The sequence below is a fragment of the Crinia signifera genome, chromosome 1 (genome assembly GCF_055691185.1).
Source record: "Crinia signifera chromosome 1, ASM5569118v1, whole genome shotgun sequence".
NCBI lineage: Eukaryota > Metazoa > Chordata > Amphibia > Anura > Myobatrachidae > Crinia > Crinia signifera.
The window spans coordinates 393,777,833-393,803,743 of record NC_139217.1 but is presented as its reverse complement, the minus strand read 5'-3'; the positions used below and the strand labels follow the sequence as shown (position 1 = coordinate 393,803,743).

The window sequence follows — 25,911 nt, the reverse complement described above, 5'->3', positions numbered from 1 at the left end:
TCCTCACCAACATCATATGCAGCCCCAGCACCACTCCCTCCTTCTACCGGTCACTGCACTGCTCACATGACAAGGGGTCTCACCCTGCCAGACTGATTCACCTTCTTCCCCCCGCAGGCAAGTGACTACACGTGTCCCCGGTGCCTCCGCTCGGAGAGCTGAGGGGCCGTCTGGTGGTTTCTGCATCTGCTTCCTGGTTACTACTGCTACTTGTTCTCCTAAATGATGATGTCTTTCATAAACTATTGCTGAAGTGGTGCTAAACAGCCCTGCTTGGTGTGTCATGTCCCATGCAACTCGGCTTGTGTAAGCATCATTTTCTGCTTTAAATATGCATCTTAGTCACAATGCAATGCAAAAATACACTACATGAGACTACACTGATCAATTCCTAATTCGACCCTTATATATCTATGTGCGATTCGGTCTGATGCAGGTACCCAATTTGCTGCTGTAAATTGTTGCAGCTAATGGATTCTATCGGGGCTATCCAGGGGTTAAGTGGAACTGAGTTCCGCCACCTGTGGTGGTAGGAGGAACTGAGTTCCAGCTAAACCACAGCCCTGGACAGTGATTCCAACAGAAAAGCCGGTCACAGCGGCTTCTTTTTCTGGCACAGTGTATGTGATGTCATGCTGTCACCACTGCTCAGGTGAATATGAGAGGAGAGGTAGCTGCTGGACAGAAAGGGACAGATATGTGCAATTTGTCAGATGTAGGAAATAGGCACTTACCGTGGACATTTTTTGCTAGGGGTATGACTACTGTAGGCATTATGTGCAAGGTATACTACTGTGTGCATACATGTAAAGAGACACTTATGTGTCATAACATGAAAAAGGAGCACTACATTGTGCTGTAACATAAATCAGGGTCACTACATGTGGTGTAATGCAAATATGATTGTGCTACTGTGTTGCATAATTTGAATTGGGAGTACTATTTTGCGATCACTATCTCTTTATAAAGTATCAGAAGTATGGCACAAATTTCATACATTAGTTTGCATTGGGTGCCAAAAACCCTGGCAGTACTCAGGGCTCCACCTAATGGGGGGGGGGGGTTCCAGGAAATGAGTTCCACCACCTCTCTGGGACCACTTTAAGCACTGGGGCTATCCAATAAGTCCTCTAAGCCAGCACTTATCAGCAAAGCATAATGCCTCAGGAGCAGCCTAAGAAGACTTGTTTTTCAGTGATAATACATGGGTCTTGGAACTTATCCTGGATACCATGTGCTATCACCCGATAATTAGTCCTTTACTGCACGAGGAAAATTAGCTCTAACTGTATAGTACTATTGGGCTAAAAAGATAGTTATTACTGTGCTGTAAATGAGAAAATGTAATAGGATACCAGTCTCAATCTGTGTACAACGTGCTATGATGCAGCACAGGTGACGCACAAAGTCAAGTTCCGTTGTGCTTCATCTGCGAATTTGTACATATTTAAAACAAATTCCTGTGTCGTTAAAGTGGCAGAACACTGCATCAGTGGTGCGTATAAGAAGCAAATGTAAAGAAAATAAAGAAAATGCTTTTATGGTACACCGCTCTGCTCAGCTCACTTACCCCAGGCATCTCACGGCTAAGTGTATGAGGACACCAATGTGGCTTATTTACACTTTTTGATTAGTTAGTAGTTTTGTGGGATGTTCCTAACCGTTGGAAATAATGTTTTTTACTCCCTCTTAAAACAATCATCCAAATGTATTGGCATGTGGTTGTGGTTTAGGTTAGCTCAGTCCTCTACCACCTAACAAATTGTCACTGATATCTGAAAGTAGAATTATATGTTTAGTAGTTTTGAATAATAAATTGTGTTTTTGTTTTTATTATATAGGTTATGTTTTTGTTGTCTATTCTAAAGATGATTGGTTATTGATCATCATGATCATTGGCTCATCGTACCCTCCTGTCCTACCATCCTTTTAACTTTTAAACTTAACTTTAAGTCTGAAACGGCTTTATATATCAGTATATATAATATGTAAAATATATATAATTAATCCGAAATAAGTGCATATTGGAATGAAGCCTAGGTCTGTTATACCTCTTTTACCTACAAGCCGGGTCGCACCTTGGATTTTGTACCCTGGTGGGACCCGGCTTGTAACACCTTTTACACCTCCCTCCTCCCTCCCCACTCCGCATAATGCCAAGTGGGCGACATCACCGGAGGCGGATCCTGAGCCGCGCTGGGAGCGCCTGCTTTTGCATTGCAGTGAACGTGTCCCGGGTCGCATCAATCCGGGTTACCCGTTTGCACCACACAGTGATCCGGGTTGAATCCTGTTCGCTACCTGGGTTGAAATGGGAGCATTTACTCCGTCTGGAATCTCGGGTGCAAAAACCCGGGTTATTTTAGGCTGGTGTAAAATGGGTATTATTTAGCTTTTTATGTTTGCCCATTGAATACTATTAATATGTTGCTTTTGTAATTAAAATACTATAGTGTAAACACACCGAATGAATGATGGATGAATATTGTCAGTAGAAAACTAGTTCTCCGGAGCCTATGTTATTTTATAGACAGAGCTTTCCTCTTTATTACTTCCCAGTGTTGCCAAATAAGCACTGCAGTGCACTGCCTTCTGTATTCCATTTGGTCACAGGTCTCATGAGGGCTGTTTCACACAGTACGGTTCCTGCCGCACGGTGAAATCCCGTACGGTCAGGGAGCCGCGCCGCACTCAGAATTTTATAATGGCAGGGATGGCCACAGCCCGGCAGCCGTCCCTTCCAGTGGGGGGATCCGGCTGCAGCCGTGCGGCCGGGCCGTGGCCGTCCCGTGTGAATGGACACAATAGTGTCCATTCACAACTGCTGAGTGCGGCACGGCTCCCTGGCCGTACGGGATTTCACCGTGCGGCAGGAACCGTACTGTGTGAAACAGCCCTAAGGTCACTCAGTAACACAAGTCAGAACATGGGACGTGTGCAGAGTCCATGATCACCAGCCTACTACCGTTAAAGAAATATCTGTCAGCATTGTTAAATGTGTATATTTATCTGTTCTAGAACATAGCATCTTCTAGCCTTTGTCACACAGGACTTTAATAATAACTGATAATAAAACACTGATGGCATGCCAACAGCTGCTTTGCCAACTGGGCTTGCAAACACTACATACACGTCTTCCAGCAGCTGCTCACTGACAAATCTGGATTGAATCCAGCCAATGTGAACTATTCTTGACCTGCTGTACTGTTTTCCCTAAAGCAGTAGATAGATTTCACATCAATTTAAGTGTTTTCTAAATATGTTGCTTTTTGTTTGGTTTGTTGCACATTCTTGATTAGTGTTTAATATCAAATAATATGTTGCCTTTAGTTCTGGGTGCTTGCCAGTAATTATTGTGACTTACTCAATAAATTATCTTTGCATCGGGTTAATAGGAGATTTGGATTGGTTTACATAAACCATACAGTAGTTTGTGTTTTATTTTACTGGTAATTATGAATGCGTTTGATAGTTTAATATGTGCAAATGTGGAGAAGATAGTGTTTCTTTTATTTATTTTTGGTTTGTGTGTTTGCGTGCGAGTAGCCACTTGTCATATACAGTATATACTGTTACCATGGTGACAGTTGATTTAAGATGAAAATGCAAACCTAAGCTCAAGATTTAGGTGGCTATAAAGTTAATACTTGATTTTAATGGTTATCATGATTGAAAAATGGTAAATGTGTAGTTTGTATCTGTTACAGAGTATATCCCAGTCGCTAATGGTCCTACACATTTGTTTGCAATATAATGGACTAAATGGAGACTGCTATGTAAGACTTTTGCAGAAGCTTAATAGACTTAGGGGGAGATTCTCTAAAGGGAAAAATGCGGTAAAACCCCCTGTTATCTGGGTTTTTACCGCATTGTGGGATCCTCTAAAAAAAACCCTGTTGGGTAACCCGACGGGGGGCATCGCCAGCAAAAGCATATAGGCTTCTACCGTGACCCACCACCTCCCCGCACAGACACCCGCCCCCCCGCCCCTCACCTGTGCTCGGCAGCAGCAGCATACGGCTGGTTAAGAGAGGGAGGGGGGAGCCACCGGGACCCACTGCACATCGCCAGCCAGATCGCAAAGGACAGCTCTTAATGCAAGAGCTGTCCTTTGCCTTAATTATCGCATATGTTACAGCATATGCGATAATTATCTCCGTGGTAGCCGGCGATGTGCAGCGGACCGGGGGCGCTGATGTTACAGCATCCCGCCCTAAATTGTCAGAGAAGTCTCATTTGCAGAAAGGACCCGTGGTGTAAATTTGTCCCAGTTGTCCAGAGGCATGATATGGATATAGAGAAAGACCGATAGATAGATAGATGTATAGATAAATAGATAAAGCGAGCAGTGGTGCAGCACTTAATGCAATATTAATAATTTAGCTAGCTGACACTGGTGTAGAGGCTCCTCAGAGGTCACTGCAGAGTCCCTAATACATCTGTCCACTCACAGCCAGGCAGCTGAACTGATTGACCTTGTCACCCTTCATATTTGAATTGATGTCATCAACACCTTAGGTACTGCAAAGTTGGGCTGTGGGAGGGGAGGTTAAGGTAAGGCTAAGGGAGGGGAGGTTAGGTGAGGGGTTAGGGTAAGGCTTCAGGAGTGGAGGTTAGGGTAGAGGTTATGGTAAGGCTGTGGGAGAGGAGGTTATGGGGGGTGCTTAGAGTAAGGTTGTAGAAGAGGGAGGCTAGAGTTAGTGGAGAGGTTAGGGCAGGGCTGGGCAACACCGGCCCTCCAGATGGTAATGAACTACACATCCCAGGATGCTTTGCATTCGTTTTGCTATGTGGCCATGCTGAAACTGATGCAAGGCATGCTGGGATGTGTAGTTCATCAACATCTGGAGGGCCGGTGTTGCCCAGCCCTGCATTAGGGTAAGGCTGCAGGAGGAGAGCAGGTTATTGGTCTCTGGCTGCAGCCCAATACCCCCACCCCTTTACTACTTCTACACTGCTCTTTATAAGCTCCATTCCTGTCTAATACCACTGACATGTGTGAGCCATAGGCATAGAAAATTATGAGGGTGGGGCTCCTGGCACTGGCTGGTAGCTACTCACAGTATGTGCATGTGAGGTACTGGCTGGTAGAAGTTGCAGGGGAAGCTGTGTGCCGACTGGTGGAGTGAAGATTCCCATGTACTGCTGTTGTTGATCATCTCCACAGGCCAGAGTAGCATGTAATGGGCTCTCCTCCAATCAGTACAGAACATTAACCTTACTGCAGAGTCTCCTATGACTTATTACACAGCAGAGCCAGAGACAAAAGAGGATAGGTGCCCCCTCCATAGCAGGAGACTAGTGGCAGCCACCTCCAATTTATTTGGTAGTTCTGCCCCTGAAAAGGACTTATATCACTAACAAGACTGGGCACAGGTCCTTTATTGTCTTGGATCCTGAGCATAAACTTATCAACAGTCTATAGTTCCAAATCCGGTACAATACGAAATATGTCAACATTGATAGAACTTTTGTTTTGGACTTATACCACCTCCAGGAAATTTACACATTTTTAAGACCATTTCATATTCTAAATATCACTCAAACAAATTTGTGCACGTTTTTTTTTTTAATAGAATCTTTTTTATTGGACAATAAAGGAAAAAAAATGTACAGAGCACAGTAGTACATTAATCAATCACATATAAAGATAATTATGCATATCCAGAACCATGAATATAATCTGCATACAAATGTATTAAGTATATGGAGTTATGCATATATAGAAATAAAGACAATATTGAACACTTAATGTCTGAGTCTTGTACATTCAAAATATCTAGGCCATAATATCAATTTCTAATAATTGAGAAGATTCCCCCATAACTCACCCCCTCCCTGTATACCTCCCCGAACAATGGCATACTTGAATCCCTTAACTACTAACTTATCGGAACAGAGTAGAAATCTCCCCCAAAAACTCTGAGGGCAATTAAGTAATAGCTATCAATAAAAGCAAGGGAGCCCCCCAGACACATATTAGTAGAAGTATGAGCCCTAAATCAACTCCCCCCCCCCCCCCCTCTCAGAGCATAGATTATAAAGAACCCCACAGACCCAACATGGATCACATCCCTTATGTAAAGCAAACTGATAACGGCAATATCAAAAATATGTAACGCAATGTCCACAGCTACTGATCTTGAAAGTTTCCCCAACCCATGTGTAATAAAGAGGAACCTTTGTGTCATTTTCAAGATGTTTGTAACCACATTTTACCACATAGTCATATGAAGAATCAGGCCGGGGCCAGCTGTCTAGCACCGGGTGCAAAGCGATCCAGCCATGCCGCCGCCTCACGAGGGCTGCTGAAGAACTTTATTTCGCCATCTGCTACCACCCGCAATCTGGCTGGAAATAACATAGAGTATGGGAGATTCAAATCTCTCAGCCTGCGTTTCACGGTCACAAACAGAGCCCTTTCCTTTTGCACCTCCATGGCGAAGTCGGGAAATGTAGAGCTAGTCACACCATTCCTGGTCATGGGACCCCTGGTGCGGTTCTACCGTAGAACTGTATCCCGGTCTTTGTAGTGTAGAAATTTCGCAATAAATGTCCTAGGAGGGGCCCCCAGGTGGGAGAGGCCGAGTAGGGACCCTGTGTGCCCTTTCTACCGCAAACTGAGGAGTGAAGGATTCTTTACCATAAGTCGTTAGGAGCCATTCCTCCAGGAACGTCTCAGGTGCTGAGCCTTCCTCCTTCTCTGGCAGACCGACAAATCGCACGTTGTTTCTTCTCATAGGCCCTCCATGTCCATTTATTTGTTCTGGATAGTAGTGACCTGTTGTGACACAGTAGACACCGTGGTTTTAAGGGGATCAATCACATCCTCCACTGTAGATACACAAGTTTCGACCTCCCCCACTCGTTCACGGATGCGCTGCACATCCTGTCGGAGCAGTGACAGATCACACTGCACTTTTTCGATCTTGTCCGATAGCCTCTTTTCAGTTCCGGAGATAGCATCTAGAATTTGTTGTAAGGATGCAGGTGCAGGAGATGCATCAGCATTCAGCTCCCTGGGGTCAGCTGGATTTTCAGTGTCAGGCGGGTCCTCCACATTAGATGCAGACTGATTCTGCGTCCCAGGGCCCCTTGCATATCTTGCCAGCTTGGCCGAAGGGGTACTGTGATTTTGTTTTACCATAGTAAGTGGAGGCTGGAGTATGAAACCTCCCTCCGTCCGCGTCAGCAGCAGCAGAGGTCGCGCCCGGCCGGAAGTGCCGGGGACTCCAAGGAGAGCAGGCCGCAGTTCACACACCCGGCTCCCAGGCTCCAGAAGCAGCGCCCACGGGTCTCAGTCGGCTCGCCGGGTGCAGCGGGGGCTACAGCAGGTAATCGGGGGTTCAGGGGAGCAGATCGCCGGTGCAGGATATGTAGTCAGGATAGGTGTCTAGGGAGCCCCAGCGTGACACGTCCTATCCTCTTGCCGCCGTAGCCACGCCCAGTGCACATTTTTTAAAGAATAAAGATAGATTGATTTTTACATAAATGTGAGTGGCCTATGTTTTACCTTTTTTTTTGTGTATGTGTTGATATTTCCCATTTACTGGTAGGGATCTCTCAAATGGAACAACCTAGTTCACTGAAGATTGGGGTACTTCTAAGATGGGTATAGTTTTGAATTGCCGTATATACTCGAGTATAAGTCGACCCGAGTATAAGCCGTGCCTCGGCTTATACTCGGGTCGAATTATACTTTTACTACGACTTATACTTTTTTTTACCCCAAAAAACTGGGAAAACTTATTGACTCAAGTATAAGCCTAGGAGCCAAAGGAGAGGGGGAGAGGATTAGGCAGAGTGGAGGAAAGTGGTAAAGATGCCAGAGCCAGTAGTAGTACACACCAACAGCAAAATAGATAGCAGCACAGATAATGGTTGGAGGCTGGCCGCGCTGGAGCAGGAGGACTAGCAGCACAGCAGGACCCTCCATAAGAGACAGCACGACACAGCCCACTGACTGACAGCAGCCAGCAGCTGCAATCTGATGTCTGCACACCGGCAACGCTCCCTGCAGCTGACAGTGACAGCTGACAGTCACTACAATGTGTGTGCTTCCAGGCCACTCAGTCTGCCCACCTCACCCTCCTCTGCTGGCGGAACACTGCTGGCATCAGTGGTTCCCCTGCTCCCCCCACTCTGTGGGACCTGCGCTGCTGTGGAGTACCTGAAGTGTGCTGGGGCCTGTGGTGCTGCAGTGCCATTCGAGACACCGTCCCTCCCGCAACCGCCCTGGTCTGCTCTCCTTCTCCTCTCCCAGCGGCTGCAGATGGTCAGGGCCGCTGCTTCCTCCTTGTGCTGCTGTGTGACCAGGAGGTGGACTGCGCTCCTGGATGCGGCTGCTGAGCTGCGCCGGAGGACTTGTCAGTGTGAGTGACAGCCTGCGCACATGCCGTGTCCCACCTCCATCTGGCAGCTCCGTCCTCACCGCAATGTGACCCTCACTCGAATATAAGCCGATTTTCAGCACAAAAAAAGTGCTGAAAAACTCGGCTTATATTAGAGTACAGTATATACGGTAAGTGCAGTAAAAGGGCATTCATTTGTGTTTTAAATCAATTAGGGCCAAATGAATTAAGCTTCAAAAAGGAATAACATGGAGAGTGTCACAGGCTCTTTGAATAATGACATGTAGGAGCTGGTTGTTTATCACTCTTCATTTTATCACTATTTGAAGCTTGATAACATCTGGCCCTGAATATTAATAAAATTGAAACAGGAGATTTTTCTGAATCTAGAAGATTATATGTCGCCATTAATGTACAGTACAACTATAAATGATATGCTGTGCACACAGCGTTCTCTAATTTAAAACTTTTTTTATTATTATTCCTCCCATGCACTGTCTGTCTAAATTGTATAGTTGGTTTTCACTATTGTAATTCTCTCAGTACAGTAATATGGACCCTTGGTGGGGCTCTATAAATAAAAATGATTACACTAATAGTTCCTTTGCATGTGCATAAATGTAATAATGTCTTTTTAAGTTAATGGCATCTTTAACTGTATCTTTATTTTATTTCTTTAGGATAATAATGACTTCATCTGCAGCCGGAATATATGGGAATTTTGGGCAAGGAAATTACAGTGCTGCTAAACTTGGACTAGTGGGACTTTCCAACACTCTCGCTCTTGAGGGGGTGAAGTACAACATCTATTGTAATTCAATTGCACCAACTGCTGGTTCCAGGCTCACTCAGACAGTTATGCCACAAGGTACAGTGACCTTTTCATAGAAGATGCTACTTGCTGCTAACTGTGTTTTAGCTGCACGTAGAAAACCGTGCAGAAATATTGTGTTGTTCCATGAAATATGAAATCTATTGCACGAACAGGGTTTATTTTTATAGCTTCAATGTTAGGTAACATTTGGCATGGAAAAACTAGTAATCTGGACTCCAAGAAGAACACACAAACCAGATGGTGCTTAATTTATACATATACAACAAAATTAAGCAGAATATATTTTATTAAGAAACAATATTACAAATATTAAATCAAAACTCCTGGGGGTTCATCAACCTAATACATATATTTAGAATGTACCCTATATTTATAGGTGGAAATGGAAATTTAGTAATGTATGTAGAAAGCCATGAGATACCTTATGAATACAAATATAAAATGCCCAGAACACCTGCACAACTGATTACTAGGTAGATAGCAAGTATTTCCCTGCAATTACTGAAATAGTTGATACAGTATGGTAATGCATTCTGCCCACTTGCTTATCTGGCATGAATAAAGAATGTTTGGCTCAATGGCTTACCGATATCATGCGTAGTAGTGTCAATGGTCTGACATCCAGTAAGTCCACACTCAAACTGAGGCAATTGAACAGAGTGCTGATTAAATGGCCTCTCAGTCCTGAATGTCAGGCACACAGTTGTGGACCTGTTTCATAAATCATATGCTTTGAGTAGCGACAGGTCCGCATGAACCAGATTGGCCCCTTGGTCTGTAGGCCAGACACACAGGTGTCTGTGTGCGAGTTGTTCCTTGTCATGACTCTGTGTCTATAGCTGCCCGCACAGGGTGGTGTTGTTGCGAAGCACACGCTAGATTGCGTTCTCGTGAAAAGCTGTCGTCATGGCCCAGTGTACTTTGTAGTTGGCCTCATAGGATATTCCTGCTGGTGCGAGTATGTTGTTGGCAGTACCTGCGGCTTGTCTGGCTGCAGGCTGGGAGGCAGGAAGAGAATGCTACCTGGCCGCTCTGTTTGTGTGATTCACAATCAGAGAGACCTGGCAGCATTCTCTACTGCCTCCCTAGAAGCAGAGGATACAGATGCCCATAACCATATTTTCCTCAGCTCGAAGGCCCCTAGAATTGGGGGGCCCTTTGGCAGCTGCCCCGTTGAGCCCAATGTTAAGATGGACCTTAATACCAGTTTTAGTTACAGTTCCAAGGCCAATTAAAATAAAAAAAAATGGTTCAAAATGGCTGAATAACCGTTATTCTGGGTGGAGTTGTATGAAGCAATGAGAAGAGTGGAGATAAACCGCTTTGAGGTAGCATGTCTCAAGTACATTCTATAAAATAAGTAGATTGGTTGTCATGGGCAACTTCTCCAATTGCCAACTTCTTCACTCTTTTTACCGCTTTATACGTCTCCCTCTCTGTGTGACAAACAAAATGTGCAGATCAACATACTGTATTGAAATTTTTTTTTTGAGAAAATACTTATTTATAATAGTTAACAATAATAGCACGGTATCTACAAACGAGCGAATAGCAATGAAATCAAAGTACAGAGGCATTACAAAACCAGTACATAGCTATAAGATACCAGTACATTCTGATTAAGTGTAAAGGCCCCCATGCACTATGCGATTTGGGTCCTATTTTCACCTGATTCTGGCGGATCACAGCAATAAATCGGGTTTAAATGCATGTTTTTGACGTCCGGTCTGATCCGATACGCGGTCCCATGTGCATAGAATTGGACCTGGCGATCATAAGTACTGCACATATGCTCTCTGTGTCTGACCCTTTCTAGGTGGCAGGGAGCGGGGGTCGCATGCGATAAAGCAGATGCAAAAGGGCCGCATGCGATGTATCTCATGTGATCCTGCCGCCAGTGGGGCTCCCAGGCGGCTCGAGGGGAATTAAGAGAAAAGGAGCAGGGAATGGAAGAAAGCGGAAAGGAAAGAAGAAGTGTTAGTAAGGGATAAGGGAAGAGAAGGAAGGGGGAGGCTGTTGGCAGTAGTGGTTTGTGGTGTAAAGTAATACCCCTTTTACACCCAAATCCCAGATACAACCCGCTATTTGGAACACTGTCCCAAGCCAGATTGGATCCAGGATTTGCACCGTTTACACTGCGGTGGCGACCCGCAGTGTAAATGGGGAAGGTGTTTTGAGATAACATCATCTCCAAGCGCTGGGACCACCAATCGTCGCACTGGGGGCAAGCCCAGCACCAATGTAAGCTGCTGGGCTGCCCCCATGCACCTCCTCTAGCCCCCGTCTGCGAGGTGAATGGATGTCGCACACAGACATCCATTCACCTCCTCCCTGCCTCCGCTGATGTCTGCAGAGTACAGCATTCAGCAGCGGAGGTTGTGTGCGCCCCCCACCCAACCTCCATGTTGACCGCAGGACGTTGCGGTCCAGAGGTTGGGCTTCCCCCCTATTGCTGTAAATGGGAAAAACTGTTTACACTGCCCTCTAGCATGATCATCTAACGTGGGAGTAAAATATTCCCACGGCAGAGAACTAAATGGTGATTTATATCCCAGAAGCCCCTAATGTTAGAACACTGTCACCAAATGTGAGCAAAGGTGCCTTCCTCTCCATATTCCCTCCAATGCCTATCCGAAACCTGGGTACATAGCATGAAGACGGAGAGACCAATGATACAGTTGCTATAAAGCATTTTCCTGAGGCATATTGAAAGTTTTTTAACTGAATATGAGCTCCCTGTTATTACATGACCATCTTCCTGCTTTTTTTTTTTGAAAAATATTTTTATTAAGCACTTTCTTGTACATTATGAAATGTTTTGTTGCAACAATTGAGTAACAATTCAATAAAAAGAAATTTTACATCGCATTATGACATCGGCTGTTGATTTCACATTATTAAGTTTTCCGTTTTCATCACTGAGTAGTTCTTTTTGTTCAGATCTTACATTTAAACATAATATGACAGTCAATGTTTTCTTCCTTTTTCTTCACATAACGATGTACTAGTAATTCTCCGATATTAGCAACATTATAAATTAATTATGAGTACAAGGTGTTGTAACAACAAAAAAGAATACAAACACAAAAAATCAAAAGAAGTCCAGAAGTGGACTTATAAAATCGAAAAGGTGTGCTCCTCTCTCTCGCCCCCCCACCCCGCCCCCGCCAACCCCTGAAAGGGAAAAATAATATGAGTAGTGGAAAAAAAATAAGAATGCCTAAGTGAGGAAAATATGTCACAGCCACAGGGTGATCCTCGGCTATCACGCGTAGCAGGTACCAGGATGTGTCCTTTAGACTTTTGTGTATCTGTTGCCTCACTTCTAAAGATAATGTTGTTATGTAACTTTCCCACATTGAGAAGAATTTTTTTACCTTGGATTCCTTGCTTAAAGTGGTTTCAACCCAGTCCATTCTAAAAAGATGGAAAAGTTTATGCTTAAACAGGGGGAAGGTTGGGGAGGACGTTGATGTCCATTCCTGTAATATGGTTTTTCTTGCGGCTGCACTAATGGCGAGCAATAGGTCTCTACAACCTTTTGTTACTCTTAGGTCTGAGGGGATTACGCCCAATACTGCCCAGTCATCTACGAATGGGACATAATTTACCAAGTGTGTTTCTGCATACCTTTTTACTTGGAGCCAGAAGCTTCTGACCATTGGACATGACCAGAAGCAGTGGTAAAGGTCCGCCTCTAGTTCCCCACATCTATAGCAAGCTCTCGAATTTGTTCGGCCCATTAAGTGGCTCCGGTGGGGTGACAGGTAGGCTCTGTGATATATGTTAAGGAACATCTCAACATATGAAGATGAGGGCAATGTTTTGCAGGATTTTAAGAGGAATTTTATTAGGTCATCTGTGTCATATTGTGGGAATTTTAGTGTCCATTGGGCTATGCCTTGTTTGCTGGTTGCATAATCTAGAATGATTCGGAAGTGTTGATAATAGCAGGATATAGCTTTTTTCTCAAGGGGAGGTTGTATTAAGAGGGTATCAATGGTATTATTCCAGTCTTTGTCTGAGAAGTTACGGACTACCGTGGAAACATAATGTTGGGCTTGTAGGAAGGCCAGAGGGTGCCCCGTTATGCAGGGGAATTTTTCTCTCGCTTCTGAGAAGGTTAGGGGTCTACGCGCTGCTCTGTCAACCAATGATCCAATGCCTGTGACGCCCCCCACTCTCCATATATTGAACGGGTATGTGGCTGACCCTTCCTGGAAATCTGTATTGTTTATAAATGGAAGATGTATTGATTTGTGTGAGTTTAGGCCTGCTTGGCCTCTGACCCAGTGCCATGTTTTTTTCGTATTCCATACCAAGGGGTTTTCTTGTGATTGTGTGGGGACCTCTTGGTCATGTAGGTGCAAGAATGACAGTAGGCACTTTCCCGGAACCATCTCTCTTTCCAAAGAAGTGCACGTATAATATTCTGTCCCGGCTAACCAGTCTGAAAGGTAGCGGAACATTGTGGCTTTATTGTATTGTCTAATATCTGGTAGGCCCAAGCCACCGTTCCATTTGGGCTGTTGTAGCTTTATTAGGCCTATTTTGGGTCTGCCGTTGTTCCATATAAACTCTCTGACGTTTTTGTTGAAGGTTTTAATGTCTTTTGGGGAGATGTATAGGGGCAATCCCTGCAGAAGGTACATTATACGTGGGAAAGTTACCATTTTGATTAGGTTTATTCTCCCAATGTAGGAGATGGGTAGGTTTTTCCAATTTTTTAGCTCTTCATAGGACTGTTGGAATATGGGGGTGTAGTTTAATTTATAAAGCTGTCCTAGATGTCGGGGGATTTGTGTGCCTAGATATGTGAATGAGTTAGTAGCCCAAACAAATGGTACACTTTTGGTGAAGTCAGTGGGTAAAGGGTGCGATGTCAGGGAAAGTGCCTTGGATTTTTGCATGTTAATTGCGAAGCCCGATATTTCTTTGAAGTGTTTAAACAGTTGCATAATGTGATGGAGAGACTCCGTCGGGTTAGAAATATATAGTAAGATGTCATCCGCAAAGGCGGTGAGCTTCACAACCTTGGATCCGATTGATATGCCCTTGAAGATGGGGTCGGCTTCCAGAAGGCGTAGAAATGGGTCCAGAGCCAAATTGAATAACAGGGGTGATAAAGGGCAACCTTGGCGGGTGCCCCTGTGCATCACTATTGGGTTACCAAGGGTGCCGTTTATCATGATTCTAGTTGTGGGGGAATTATATAGATATTTAATGAAATCTATCAGCGCTGTGTTGAAACCTCTTTGTTCTAAAGTTTGGAAAAGGTGGGGCCATAGGACTGTGTCAAAGGCTTTTATGGTATCGAGGCTTAGTAGAATATTGGTATGGGTGTTGGTTAGGGTGGACGATGCCACCGCCGCTATGGCTGTTCTAATACCTTTCACTGAGTGCCTTCCGCGGATAAATCCTAGTTGTGTTGGTGTGGGGAGTACTGTTTGCATCCTGTCCGCTATGATTTTGGCTAATAATTTGATGTCTGTGTTTATTAGACTAATGGGCCTGTAGGATTCTACTAATTGAGGATCTTTTTGTGGTTTGGGTAACAATATGGTGGTCGTGTTTGTTAGATGTGGGAAAGGGGTCATCTTCCTGCTTTAAGGAATAGTCTGGTTCCCTATACAGCGTGCTGGGTTGATATCTTCTTTAGTGGCAAGAATACTGTATGTCTTCGGAAAGGCAGAGAATTGCGCCTAGCAGGTTTACAGAAAAAAAGAGCATGGGCAAATAAATGAAAATAAATGGACCCGTCGTTATGTCCAGCTGGCAAAAATATTTTGGATATTCTCTGAAGATAGAAATTGTGACCTAGATAACAAGAGCAGCAAGCACCAGCTTGACTGTAAATATTTAAACAAACACCTCTACAGAATAGCTACAGTGAAGGCAAGTTAAATCTTTAAGCAGTGCTGGATGAATGAGAGTAGATTTGGAGCTCTCACTGTTTAGTTTGGTGTCATATTTTTTCACTGGGATTTTTATTCTGCAAGACAGGAAACTATCCACTGTTACTAATATGTGAAAAGATTAAAGTCTCCACATTCATAGTTTTACTTACGGATGTAAAAGAATACTCTGTGCTTCCCTTCATTATTCTAAACCTTCTAGATCTATAGATTGTGAATATTCAAGTTTGCCTGGAAAAATTTCAGTTTTTAGGAACAAAATAGGTTTGAAAAGAAAGCATACTGTAGCTTGTTAAAGAACAAATCGTTAATTTCCTTTCTGGGAAAATAAGTTTATTTGTTTAAAATGATCCTTAGAATTTGCAGGATGTACTAAGAAGAAATGCAATAAAACTTCTTTATTTGGTGTTGTTACCACACTTCAGAATGCACTAAATCTCCTCCGACGGGGTCCCATTGCGGAGGGTAACCAGAACTGTAACAAAGTAATTAAGCCAGAAAACAGACGTTAGTCCATCGAGTTCAACCTATCTGTCTTGTAACTACTGACTTGAGTAAGTCATATTGATAGTTTTTCCTTAGTGGCCAAAAATGTATCGAGTTTTGATTTAAATTCATTAACAGTAGTTGCTGTAACCACCCCCACCGGCAATGAGTTCCAGAATTTTACTGCTGTAATGGTGAATAATCCTCTTCTTAATTCAGTACGGAATTTCTAATCACAATTACTAATCCGATCATCTCTCAACCTCCGTTTCTCCAGTAAAAACGTATTCAGCCTGGTTAACCTATCTTTGTATTCTAGTGACTCAAGGCCGTTTACTAGCTTAGTCTCCCTTCTCTGTACCTGTTCCAATTAATTTATGTCCTTTTTAAGGTGCGGTACCCAGAGCTGAACACAGTATTTCAAGTGTGGTCTCACCAATGCCTTGTAAAAAGGCACTATCACATTGGAATCCATTGAATCCATACCTCTTTTAATGCATGACCGTGTCCAGTTTACCTTTGCATCTGCACTTGAGCAGTGTGCAGTATTACCCAATTTTTCATCTATGATGACCCCCAAGTCCTTCTCTACAGCAGAATTCCCTATAACTCCATTTAGCCTATAAGTAGCTTGTTAATTTTTGGGTACTTCTGTAGTTTCACGGCGCCAGCATGGCGCCGTGCTACTTCCGGGTTCTATGCTCACCACGAAATATGTAAAAAAAAGTAACTTAACTCCATGCCAACATGGATAGTTCATACCCCCACTATCCATGTTGGCATGGAGTTGATTTTAAATAGCGTGGCGAGCGTAGCGAGCCACTGAGCCCGCAGCGTGGGCGAGCGAAGCGAGCCCCGCAAGGGGACTCAGACGCACGGCACCATACTGGCGCCGTGAAACTACAGAAGTACCAATTTTTGTTCCCATAATGAATTACTTTACATTTATCAATGTTAAACTGCATTTTCCACTTTTCCGCCCAACTTCCCAGTTTATTTAAGTCACTTTGTAGTGTTTCGACATCCTTTCCTTAGTTAATTTCCTTACTCAATTTTGTGACGCCCGCAAATATTGCAATTTTACTCAGTATAGCACGTCCAATATCTTTAATATATTAAACAAGATGGGTCCCAATATTGAACCTTGCTGGACTCCACTTTGGACCTTACCTCAGTTGGAATATATGCCATTTACCACCACTCTGCCCAAGTTGTGCAACCAGTTTTTAATCCAATTACAAATTTTATCTTCTAATCCCAAATTACCTAGTGTCATTAATAACCTTTTATGAGGCACCATGTCAAAAGCTTTAGTGAAATCAAGCAGTATTACATCTTTGGACAGAACATACCTATTGAAGTTCCGTGCACCAACAAGTTGGGTTAACTGTTTCCCAATTAATAATTCTATTAATTAAACCTTCCAGACAGTTAATACACAGTATGCAGGATAAAATAAATTGTATATTTTAATCCTAACTAATAAAAAATGGATAAAACAAACCTACAACAAATCATATAAAATATACAGAAAAATTTGGAATACAACCTCTGTTGAGATATGAGCTCACTACTAGAAAATTGCGAGATCTGACCGAGCTTTTGATACACGGAAGTACAGCCGGGAACCCGCAAAATAGCAGGATACTGCACTATATTTAAATAACGTCTGGTGCATGACGCCACTATATTCTCTGAGGAAGCCGCCGACTGACTGAGGTGGGGAATGCCTCTGGTTCTCTCACCATACTAAGGCAGAATCGAGATCATTTACAAAGTTGGGAGACAAGCATCCTCTATACCATCCAGGTCGCCAGCTGTGCCTCCACAAGCCTATTTGTGTGAGGAAATGGAAAAATAAATACCTCTATTGTGAGAAGGAGTGGTAAATATAACCCCTCACTAACTTTGCGTTTATTACCCCTTATGGAACTGTCATACTAACTAAACCCCAGTTATGCATCAGTGAATAACTAATATGGATTAACTAAGATCTAATCACTCTGTTATGCATGCATCAAAACAATTCTGCTAAGTGCATTTTTACCGGTATTTATAATTTTTTGTATGTTTGTTTTATCAATTTTTTATTAGTTAGGATTAAAATATATAGTTTATTTTATCCTGCATACTGTGTATTAACTGTCTGGAAGGTTTAATTAATATAATTATTAATCGGGAAACAGTGAACCCTACTGGTTGGTTCAGGGAACTTCAATAGGTCTGTTCTTTCCAAATAGAGGAATCTCACCCCAAGCGCAGTCTTTTTTTTTTGGTATTATGTTAGCTATGCGCCAGTCCCTTGGTACCATCCCTGAGTTTATTGATTACTCGAATATCAGATATAATGGTAGTGCTATGACAGAACTCAATTCTTTTAGTAACCTAGAGTGTATTTCGTCCGAGCCAGGAGATTTGATACTATTTATTTATTTATTTTATTTATTTATTAGCAGTTTCTTATATAGCGCACACAGATTCCGCAGTGCTTTACAGAGAATATTTTTTTACCATTCACATCAGTCCCTGACTCAGTAGAGCTTACAATCTATATTCCCTACCACATGTACACACACACAGACATTCTAGGGTTAATTTTTGGGAGCCAATTAACCTACCAGTATATTTTTGGATTGTGGGAGGAAACCGGAGTACCCGGAGGAAACCCACGCAAGTACAGGGAGAATATACAAACTCCGCACAGTTAGAGCCATGGTGGGTATTGTACCCATGACCTCAGTGCTGTGAGGCAGTAATGCTAACCATTACACCGTCTGTACTGCCCCTATTTAGGTTCTGTAATCTATTTTTGACTATTTCCTCACTCAAACATACAGTTTGGGAGCAATCAAGAGCAGAGTATTTAATATGTGGGAGATCATCTGAAGATTCCCTTGTAAATACCGAAGTAAAAAATTAATTGAATAATTCCGCTTTCTCTTTTCCTTCTATTACCAGGGTACCCTGCTTATTTTTTAGTCGGCCAATATTTTCCTTCCTTAACAGTTTCCCATTTATATAAATGTAGAATTTTTTGGGATTAGATTTGCTATCTGCGGCTATTTTACGTTCAGTCTCTAATTTAGCCATCTTGATTGTAGTTTTACATTTCTTATTACATTCTTTATATGTGGCAAATGATTTGGTTGTCCCATCTTGTTTAAACACTTTAAATGCCCTCCTTTTTTTTTTTTTTTTTTTTTTTTTTTTAGCTATATCAAATTTGACTTTGCTGTTGAGCTACATAGGTTTCCTTTTGGTGTTTCTTCTTTTATTTACCCTAGGAATAAATTTATCCGTGTCCTCCAGCAGTATTTTTTTTAACATTTGCCACCTTTTTAATAGTATCCATACCTCTAAATAATTCCTTTCAGTTTATATACTTTAAGGACTCAGATTTACCAAAGTTTGTTTTTCTGAAATTTAAGGACCTAGTTGCATCAATATAATTTTCTTTGTTAAAATTTAAATCAAATGTGATCATATTATGATCACTGTTCCCCAATGTCTCCCTTATGGTTATGCTAGTAAGAATGTCCCAATTGTTGCTTATCAAGAGATCCAGGATATTGTTATTTCTGGTTGGACTTTCAAAAAATTGGTCATTCAGGGTATCCAACTAAACATTTCCCTTACCGGTGCTACTTGACTTATCTTTCCAATTTATTTCTGGGTAGTTAAAGCCACCCATAATAATAATGTCCCCTAAGCTGGCCGCTTTTCCCACCTGTAGCAAGAGGTCTTTTTCCTCCTCCGTATTTATGTTGAGTATTTATGTTGAGTGGTTTATAACAAGTTCCTACTATAAGTTTTTTAGCCCCTTTAATATTACCTGTGATTTCTACCCATACCGATTCTACTGACTCCATTGTGCTCTCGTAAATGTCTTCCCTTATGTATGGTTTTAAGGATGGTTTAACATATAAACATACCCCCCTCCGGTACTTGTGTACTATGTGTAAGATGGTATGCAATGAGATGAGATGTGCTGCGATGGGACCCGATCTTATACAATTTAAAATTGTATACCATTGTATATGGCATACGATGAGATGAGATGAGATGAGATTTTAAATTGTATAAGCACACTAATGGGTGCTTCCAATGTTAAATGCACCCCCACTATCAACGCCAAACCGAAGCGTGGCGAGCGGCGGCGGTACGCGTCCTCCGACCTTTTCATACCCCCACTATCCATGTCGGCGTGGAGTTGATTCTATATAGTGTGGCGAGCGGACGCGTAAAACAAAGTATTACGCGTCCCCTCGCGGGGCTGGCTGCGCTCACGCTTTGGGCTCGGTTGCTCGCTGCGCTCACCACACTATATAATATCAACTCCACGCCGACATGGATAGTGGGGGTATGAAAAGGTTGGAGGACGCGTACCGCCGCCCCTCGCGGGCTCGCTGCGCTCGCCATGCTTCAGGTTGGCGTTGATAGTGGGGGTGGCGTGGGGGTGCATTTAACATTGTAAGCACCCATTAGGGTGCTTATACAATTAAAAATCTTATAGGGGGGCCAATTGACCTTGAAAGCACCCATTAGTGTGCTTATACAATTTAAAATCTCATCTCATCGTATGCCATTTACAATGGTATACAAGTTTAAATTGTATAAGATCCCATAAGATGGAAATTGTGGGAGCCGTGATAATACACAAGTACCCCCCCTCCTTCTACCTAATCTATTTTTTCTAAACAGACTATAACCTTCTATGTTAGCCTCCCACTCATGTGATTCATCCCACCAAGATTCGGTAATACCTATGAGATCAAAATCTTCCTCCAAAACGAGGGTCTCTAGTTCCCTCATTTTACCAGTTAAACTCCTAGCATTCAGATAAAGGCATTACAGGTGTAGCTGGTGTTACCGCATAGAACCCTGGGCTTCTCTCCACAGCACTGTATGAGGGATCTGCAAGGATCCCTCTCTGTATGCCTCGCGGCCACAGGCATCATCTTTGCATGAGCAGAGGGACACCTGTTACACAGACCCAGAAGTTCATGGACATGGGGCAATCATAATGGCCGGCTCTTAATGGTAGATTTGCCCTTTGTGTTGCTATTACATCTGTTCATACATATTTCATTATCATCTATCAATAGATGGCAAGGTGTACCACAAATGCCTGGTACATCCTGCTCAAGAAGAGAACTTTTTTTTGTGTGTGTGTTTTGGAGTCTTATATTTATTAAGTAGTCATTAGTTGCATGTAGCAGAGATTTAAGAACAAAAATCTGATATTACAAGCTGTCCACATATTGTACTATAAGTAGCGGAGTGGTGGTGTAAACGTTCTCCCAGTGTCAGTTGCCCTCAGCTTAAGGGTCTGAAATATGTATTAGATGTTAACACAAAACCTAACCAATCAGAATAAGTAGAAATTTATGAAACGGCAGCATAGTTAGTGATCCACTAACTCCTTGAATTCAAACCAGTAAAACCTGGTTGAAGTAAATTTAAAGTATCTGTACAATTCTAAAAACATGGATTTTTCCAATTCCATGTCATGAAAAAAATCTTATAATCAGTAGTCTAATTGGAGAAGAAAGGGGTTGCTTCCAGGACCCTGGCATACTAGCCTGTGCAGCACTACTTAGTATTTAAAAGATGCTATTATAAAGCAGGGATATTATAAAGGAAGGATTATAAGTGACCTCTCCCACTCAGCTCATGACTTGTTTAGAAGGCTGCCCTCTGGGACGCGGTTCGAGTCTCGGCTTGCTAAAACAGCCAGACACAGGAACAGTTTTTTTCCCCAAGCAATTTCCCTAATAAACTCAATTGATGGTCATCCCACCCTATCTACAACTAAAAGTTGACACATGTACCTAGCAACCGGAATGCCCTTCCCCACGTTTATCGGTCCGGTTTGGTATTAGTTATGTAAGTATACTGTATGGGAGCGGGGGTTATCTGAAACAAATTCCTCATGTATTGTGTGCACTGATATACTTGGCAATAAAGGGATTCTGATGCTGATATCCTGTACTAATTAGGGCAAGGGTTACAATAACCAGACAATCTGGGACATTGGAATTGAATTGTAGATGCTAGTCTTAGACTTACGTATCATAGGGGTGCTGTGCAGTTGTATTGTGGACTTGGCTATAAAGCATTGTACTCCAATGGCTTTGCTGCATCTAGACAAAACCTACCAGTCAGGATAGCAAGAGATCAGTGTAGGGTAAAGTCAGAGTTCAGCAACAGGAGGCAGGTCAGTAGATATAAGAAGTCAAGAAAGCTATTGCAATGCTAGATATTGTATATATGAAACAAAGCTATGAATTTGCTTTTTAAATATTGCAATGCTTCAGTAGAAACAGGTACAACTGAAATATGGGTGGGATGATAGAGATGTAAAGAGCATGCTATTCAGAGGGTGACAGAGGTGCAACTGCAAATGTATGCTAATACCATAGAAGATGGACTTCCTACTGGGATGCACACTGGCTGCAGCGCTAATCTGTTGTGGTACATTGAAAGTCTGACCATCAGTTGCACCATCGGACATTAAAGCATGTGTCCACTGATGCCCGTTTAATGCATTCTTTTGACTCCTTTATGCCAGCACCCAGACAGACCCTCTCCAGTCACCACCCAGGAATGCTTAGCAAAATTGTATGGATTTCATACAGTCCATCGGGATGCTTTCCCAGATTAAAACTTCAGGCATTTCACCTCTGAATCAGACCCTAAAGCGGGCGATGGGTGTGGGAAGGCTGAGTGATGTGTTAAGCACAATTGATCAGCACACATCCTGGTACACTTGCGATGTGCACGATCTAGCAGGAAAGGCGGTGCAAGCATGGTCTTTCCCTGCGGGTGATGGTAACGCACGGAGCCACGCATCGCCCGGCCTATACACACGGAACGATCAGTGCTCTATTTCTAAGCTTTCTAGTCAGATCACTTACAAATGAGGTGAAAATCGCCCCGTGTATATTTAGTCATTGGGAGCCATTTCTTTCCTCTTGCGAGATTTTGTTCTACGATGGATATATGCAGAAGGCACAGTGCCTGAGAAGCTCTTATATATCAAACAGCATGAGGTATTTTCCTACGTTTTGATAATGAGACTCCTATTCTACACAGTAGAGGGTAAAATGATTTTGTTTGCAAGACCGATATTTCTGAATCGGCTGCTTATGCATTAACTAGTAATATAACTGTGGGATGAGCCCTCCCCAATATGTGTCTTGGGTCCACTCTGCATTGATTCCAATTCTTTATAAAATGTCTGCTAGTTAAGCCTTAGGCTTGTTTGTAAAACAGATCCAGAACATTCACTTGGTAGACAATTACAGCCTAGCATGACATGAATCAGGACATATTTTCTCCTTCCTGCACTCAGCTTGCCTGTCTGATTTCATTTTAGAACTGTTGGATGCCTTAAAGCCGGAGTATGTGGCTCCCCTTGTGCTGTGGCTCTGTCATGAAAGCTGCCAGGAAAATGGCAGTTTGTTCGAGGTGAGATTTTGTTTTACTTCACTGTCAAGAGGCCAATTATTTTATGGGTTTTCGAGAGCCTAAGGAAAAAATATTAACATCTGTTTTGCCCTCTATCTAATAATAATCTCAAGTGTCTATGAGAATTTATAATATATTATTATTTTTAATATATATATATATATAATGAATATTTTTAAATATCCATGTAGAATACAGTACATAAATGCAGTATAAACAAACAAAGGACATCAGGAAATGTTTTACGTTTAAATATTGGAAGGTTAATGTGTACCCTGAAGCGTCCAGGCCAGCAGCAGTATAAAACTCTGGTTGGTCATTTCGAAGTGATTGACAGGAAGCCATTGTTTATGGGAGGAAATGGGAAGTGGAGGCAAAAACAGAGCATTTGACTGTGATTCTGTATGCAGGGAACACAGCCCCATCTGTTCAGGTGCAGCTGCCATTCTGAGTGATCATAAACTCACTTATTAAATCAATGATTCCAGGATCTGCATTGATGCTGCAAATGTGTAAGCCATTGCGGGCAACTGCGGTGGCTCCACTGTGCATCGCTATAGAAATCCTGTCGGCTGTTATAGAATCAAAAATCACATCTGCGGCAGAACAGGCCCATTGATTTTTTTTTTTAACTGTTACTATTGCAGTTTCTGTCACTGTTGTTTTTTGAACTGTGTATACTGTATAGCCAGATTTTAAGAAATTTAAATTAAAGGTCCATACACACTAGGTGATTTTACCCAGCATGCAAGTACAGCTAAGATGTGAAAATTGCTGGGCTGAGAATCGTTCAGTGCATACACACTGAGCACTTTCCCCCCTAGCCAAACAACAATTTTCACAGGGGGGGGGGGGGGGGGGATGGCTTTCAAGATGCTATGGGCAGCACCCCCCCCCCCCAGCAGATGAGCGGCAGCAATGATGAAGGAGCGCGCATCAGCTCAAACAACACTAAGCTGCTTTCAGCTCAAAATCGCCCAGTGTGCATGGGCCTTTGCTTCCATGAAATAGGGTGCATTGTGGTTCATGATTATGTGCTAAATATTTTCCCTCTCAAACACTTGTTTGATTTAGAGGACATTTAAACTACATTCAAAAACTAGCCAAGCCGCTCCTAGGTAACAGAACCATTGCAAAATGCTTGGTTATAAATAATTTGCTTTGTGAATGAACAGTAAAATGTGATGGCTGAAACGATTTCCTGTGCTGGTATTACATTCTTATTCCTGAAACTGCTGAAATCCAATAGTTAATCTTTTGCTTTCTGTAGATATAAAATTGCAATGCGCTGTTGTATGGATTAGATTCTGAACAAAAAGAAATGTGCGCTTTATCTTCCCACAGGTTGGGGCTGGCTGGATTGGAAAATGTGAGTATCACGTAATTAGAGGTCCTGTCCTGCGTATGCAGCTCAACGAAAAACATTAACACAATGGAAATGATTCATTTGGCTATTTTCTAAAGTGTACAGGAGCTTGGAAGCTATGACATACTGGAGAAATGTGGGAGCCTTCTGTAAAGTATACCTAATTTGGAATGGAGAACCTGTGCGGTTTAATATGCTCATTATAATAAGTAGAAAAGTTAAATTACCATATCTACTCGAGTATAAGCCTAATTTTTCAGACCATTTTGTATGCTGAAAAAGTCCCCCCTCGGCTTATACTCGAGTGAGGGTCCCACTTGAGTCAATGAGTATTCCCAGTTTTTTGTTGTAAAATTAGGTGCCTCGGCTTCTATTCGGGTCGGCTTATACTTGAGTATATAAGGGTAAGTACATATTTTGCTTATATGATCAGCCACACCTCTTCCCTATATTATCACTGATTTTGCTGAAGTTTTGCAGCAATACAGAATGATGTCCCCTTTATATTTATTTATAGTTTTATTATCCATTCTTTATATACTGTAGATCACACATATTCCACGATCCGCAGCGATTGTTATTGGCCATTCACCTCAATCCCTGCCCCAGTGGAGCTTACAATCTATATTCCCTTCCACATGTATGCGCACACATTCATTTTAGGGTTCATTTTATTTGGAGTAAGTTGACCTACCTGTATATTTTTGGATTGTGGGAGGAATTCAGAGCAACCAGAGGAAACCCACGCAAGCACGGGGAGAATATACAAACTCCACAAAGTTAGGACCGTGGTGGAAAATTAAGCCATGACTTCAGTAATGTTACTCAGTAATGCTAACCATTATACTGTTAATGCTAAAAACAAAATTGATCCCCCAAAATGCCATTTACACTGTGACAATAGCCATGATATACTGACCATACATCAAATGCATGTAGATTGCAACCAATAGAATACTGTACATGAAGCAGTCAAGAGTCCAGAAGCGAACCAGTGATGAGGTTGCCCATAATATTACTAGCAGACTAGACGGCTTTACATTGCGTCCTGCTATGTAAAGCCATTCACAGCGGGGAAACTCTCTGGGCAAGGTGAAAATCGCTCCATTTGTATGCACCTCGTTTCCTTTTTAATTAACTTTTTACAATATATTAATCCGCATCTTCAGAACCGTGTTTCTTATGGAGCATGAGGCTTTGCACTAACCTGAGATAGCATGACCCAATTTTGCTATTTTTTTGTCTTTTATGATCAGTCAGACATCTGATAACACAGAATGTTCCCTAGCCTTGTTTTCATCCACCACATTTCCCATCCACTCTGGTGTTTGTGGGCCAGCATTAAATGTAATTTCCCTTTTTTTTGGAGAAGGGTTATCTACTTTGACAAAACACAATGAAAACCTTCTGTGGGTTTAAGTTTTGTACTGAAAGGTCTCCTACCTCCATCCTTTGTGGCGGAGGAGAAATGGTGAGTCCTTTTATAAA

At 42.4% G+C, this 25,911-nt stretch overlaps 1 protein-coding gene across 1 annotated transcript in view; it reads left to right on the top strand.

Moving 5' to 3' along the window:
- HSD17B4 (hydroxysteroid 17-beta dehydrogenase 4) overlaps positions 1–25,911 on the top strand; it is a 258,525-nt gene that overhangs the window by 78,595 nt on the left and 154,019 nt on the right. Inside the window, exons 8-10 of the mRNA XM_083151604.1 lie at positions 9,032–9,219; positions 22,966–23,057; positions 24,402–24,426. Of these exons, the coding sequence (XP_083007730.1) occupies positions 9,032–9,219; positions 22,966–23,057; positions 24,402–24,426 (305 nt within the window). The remainder of the gene's footprint in view (positions 1–9,031; positions 9,220–22,965; positions 23,058–24,401; positions 24,427–25,911) is intronic.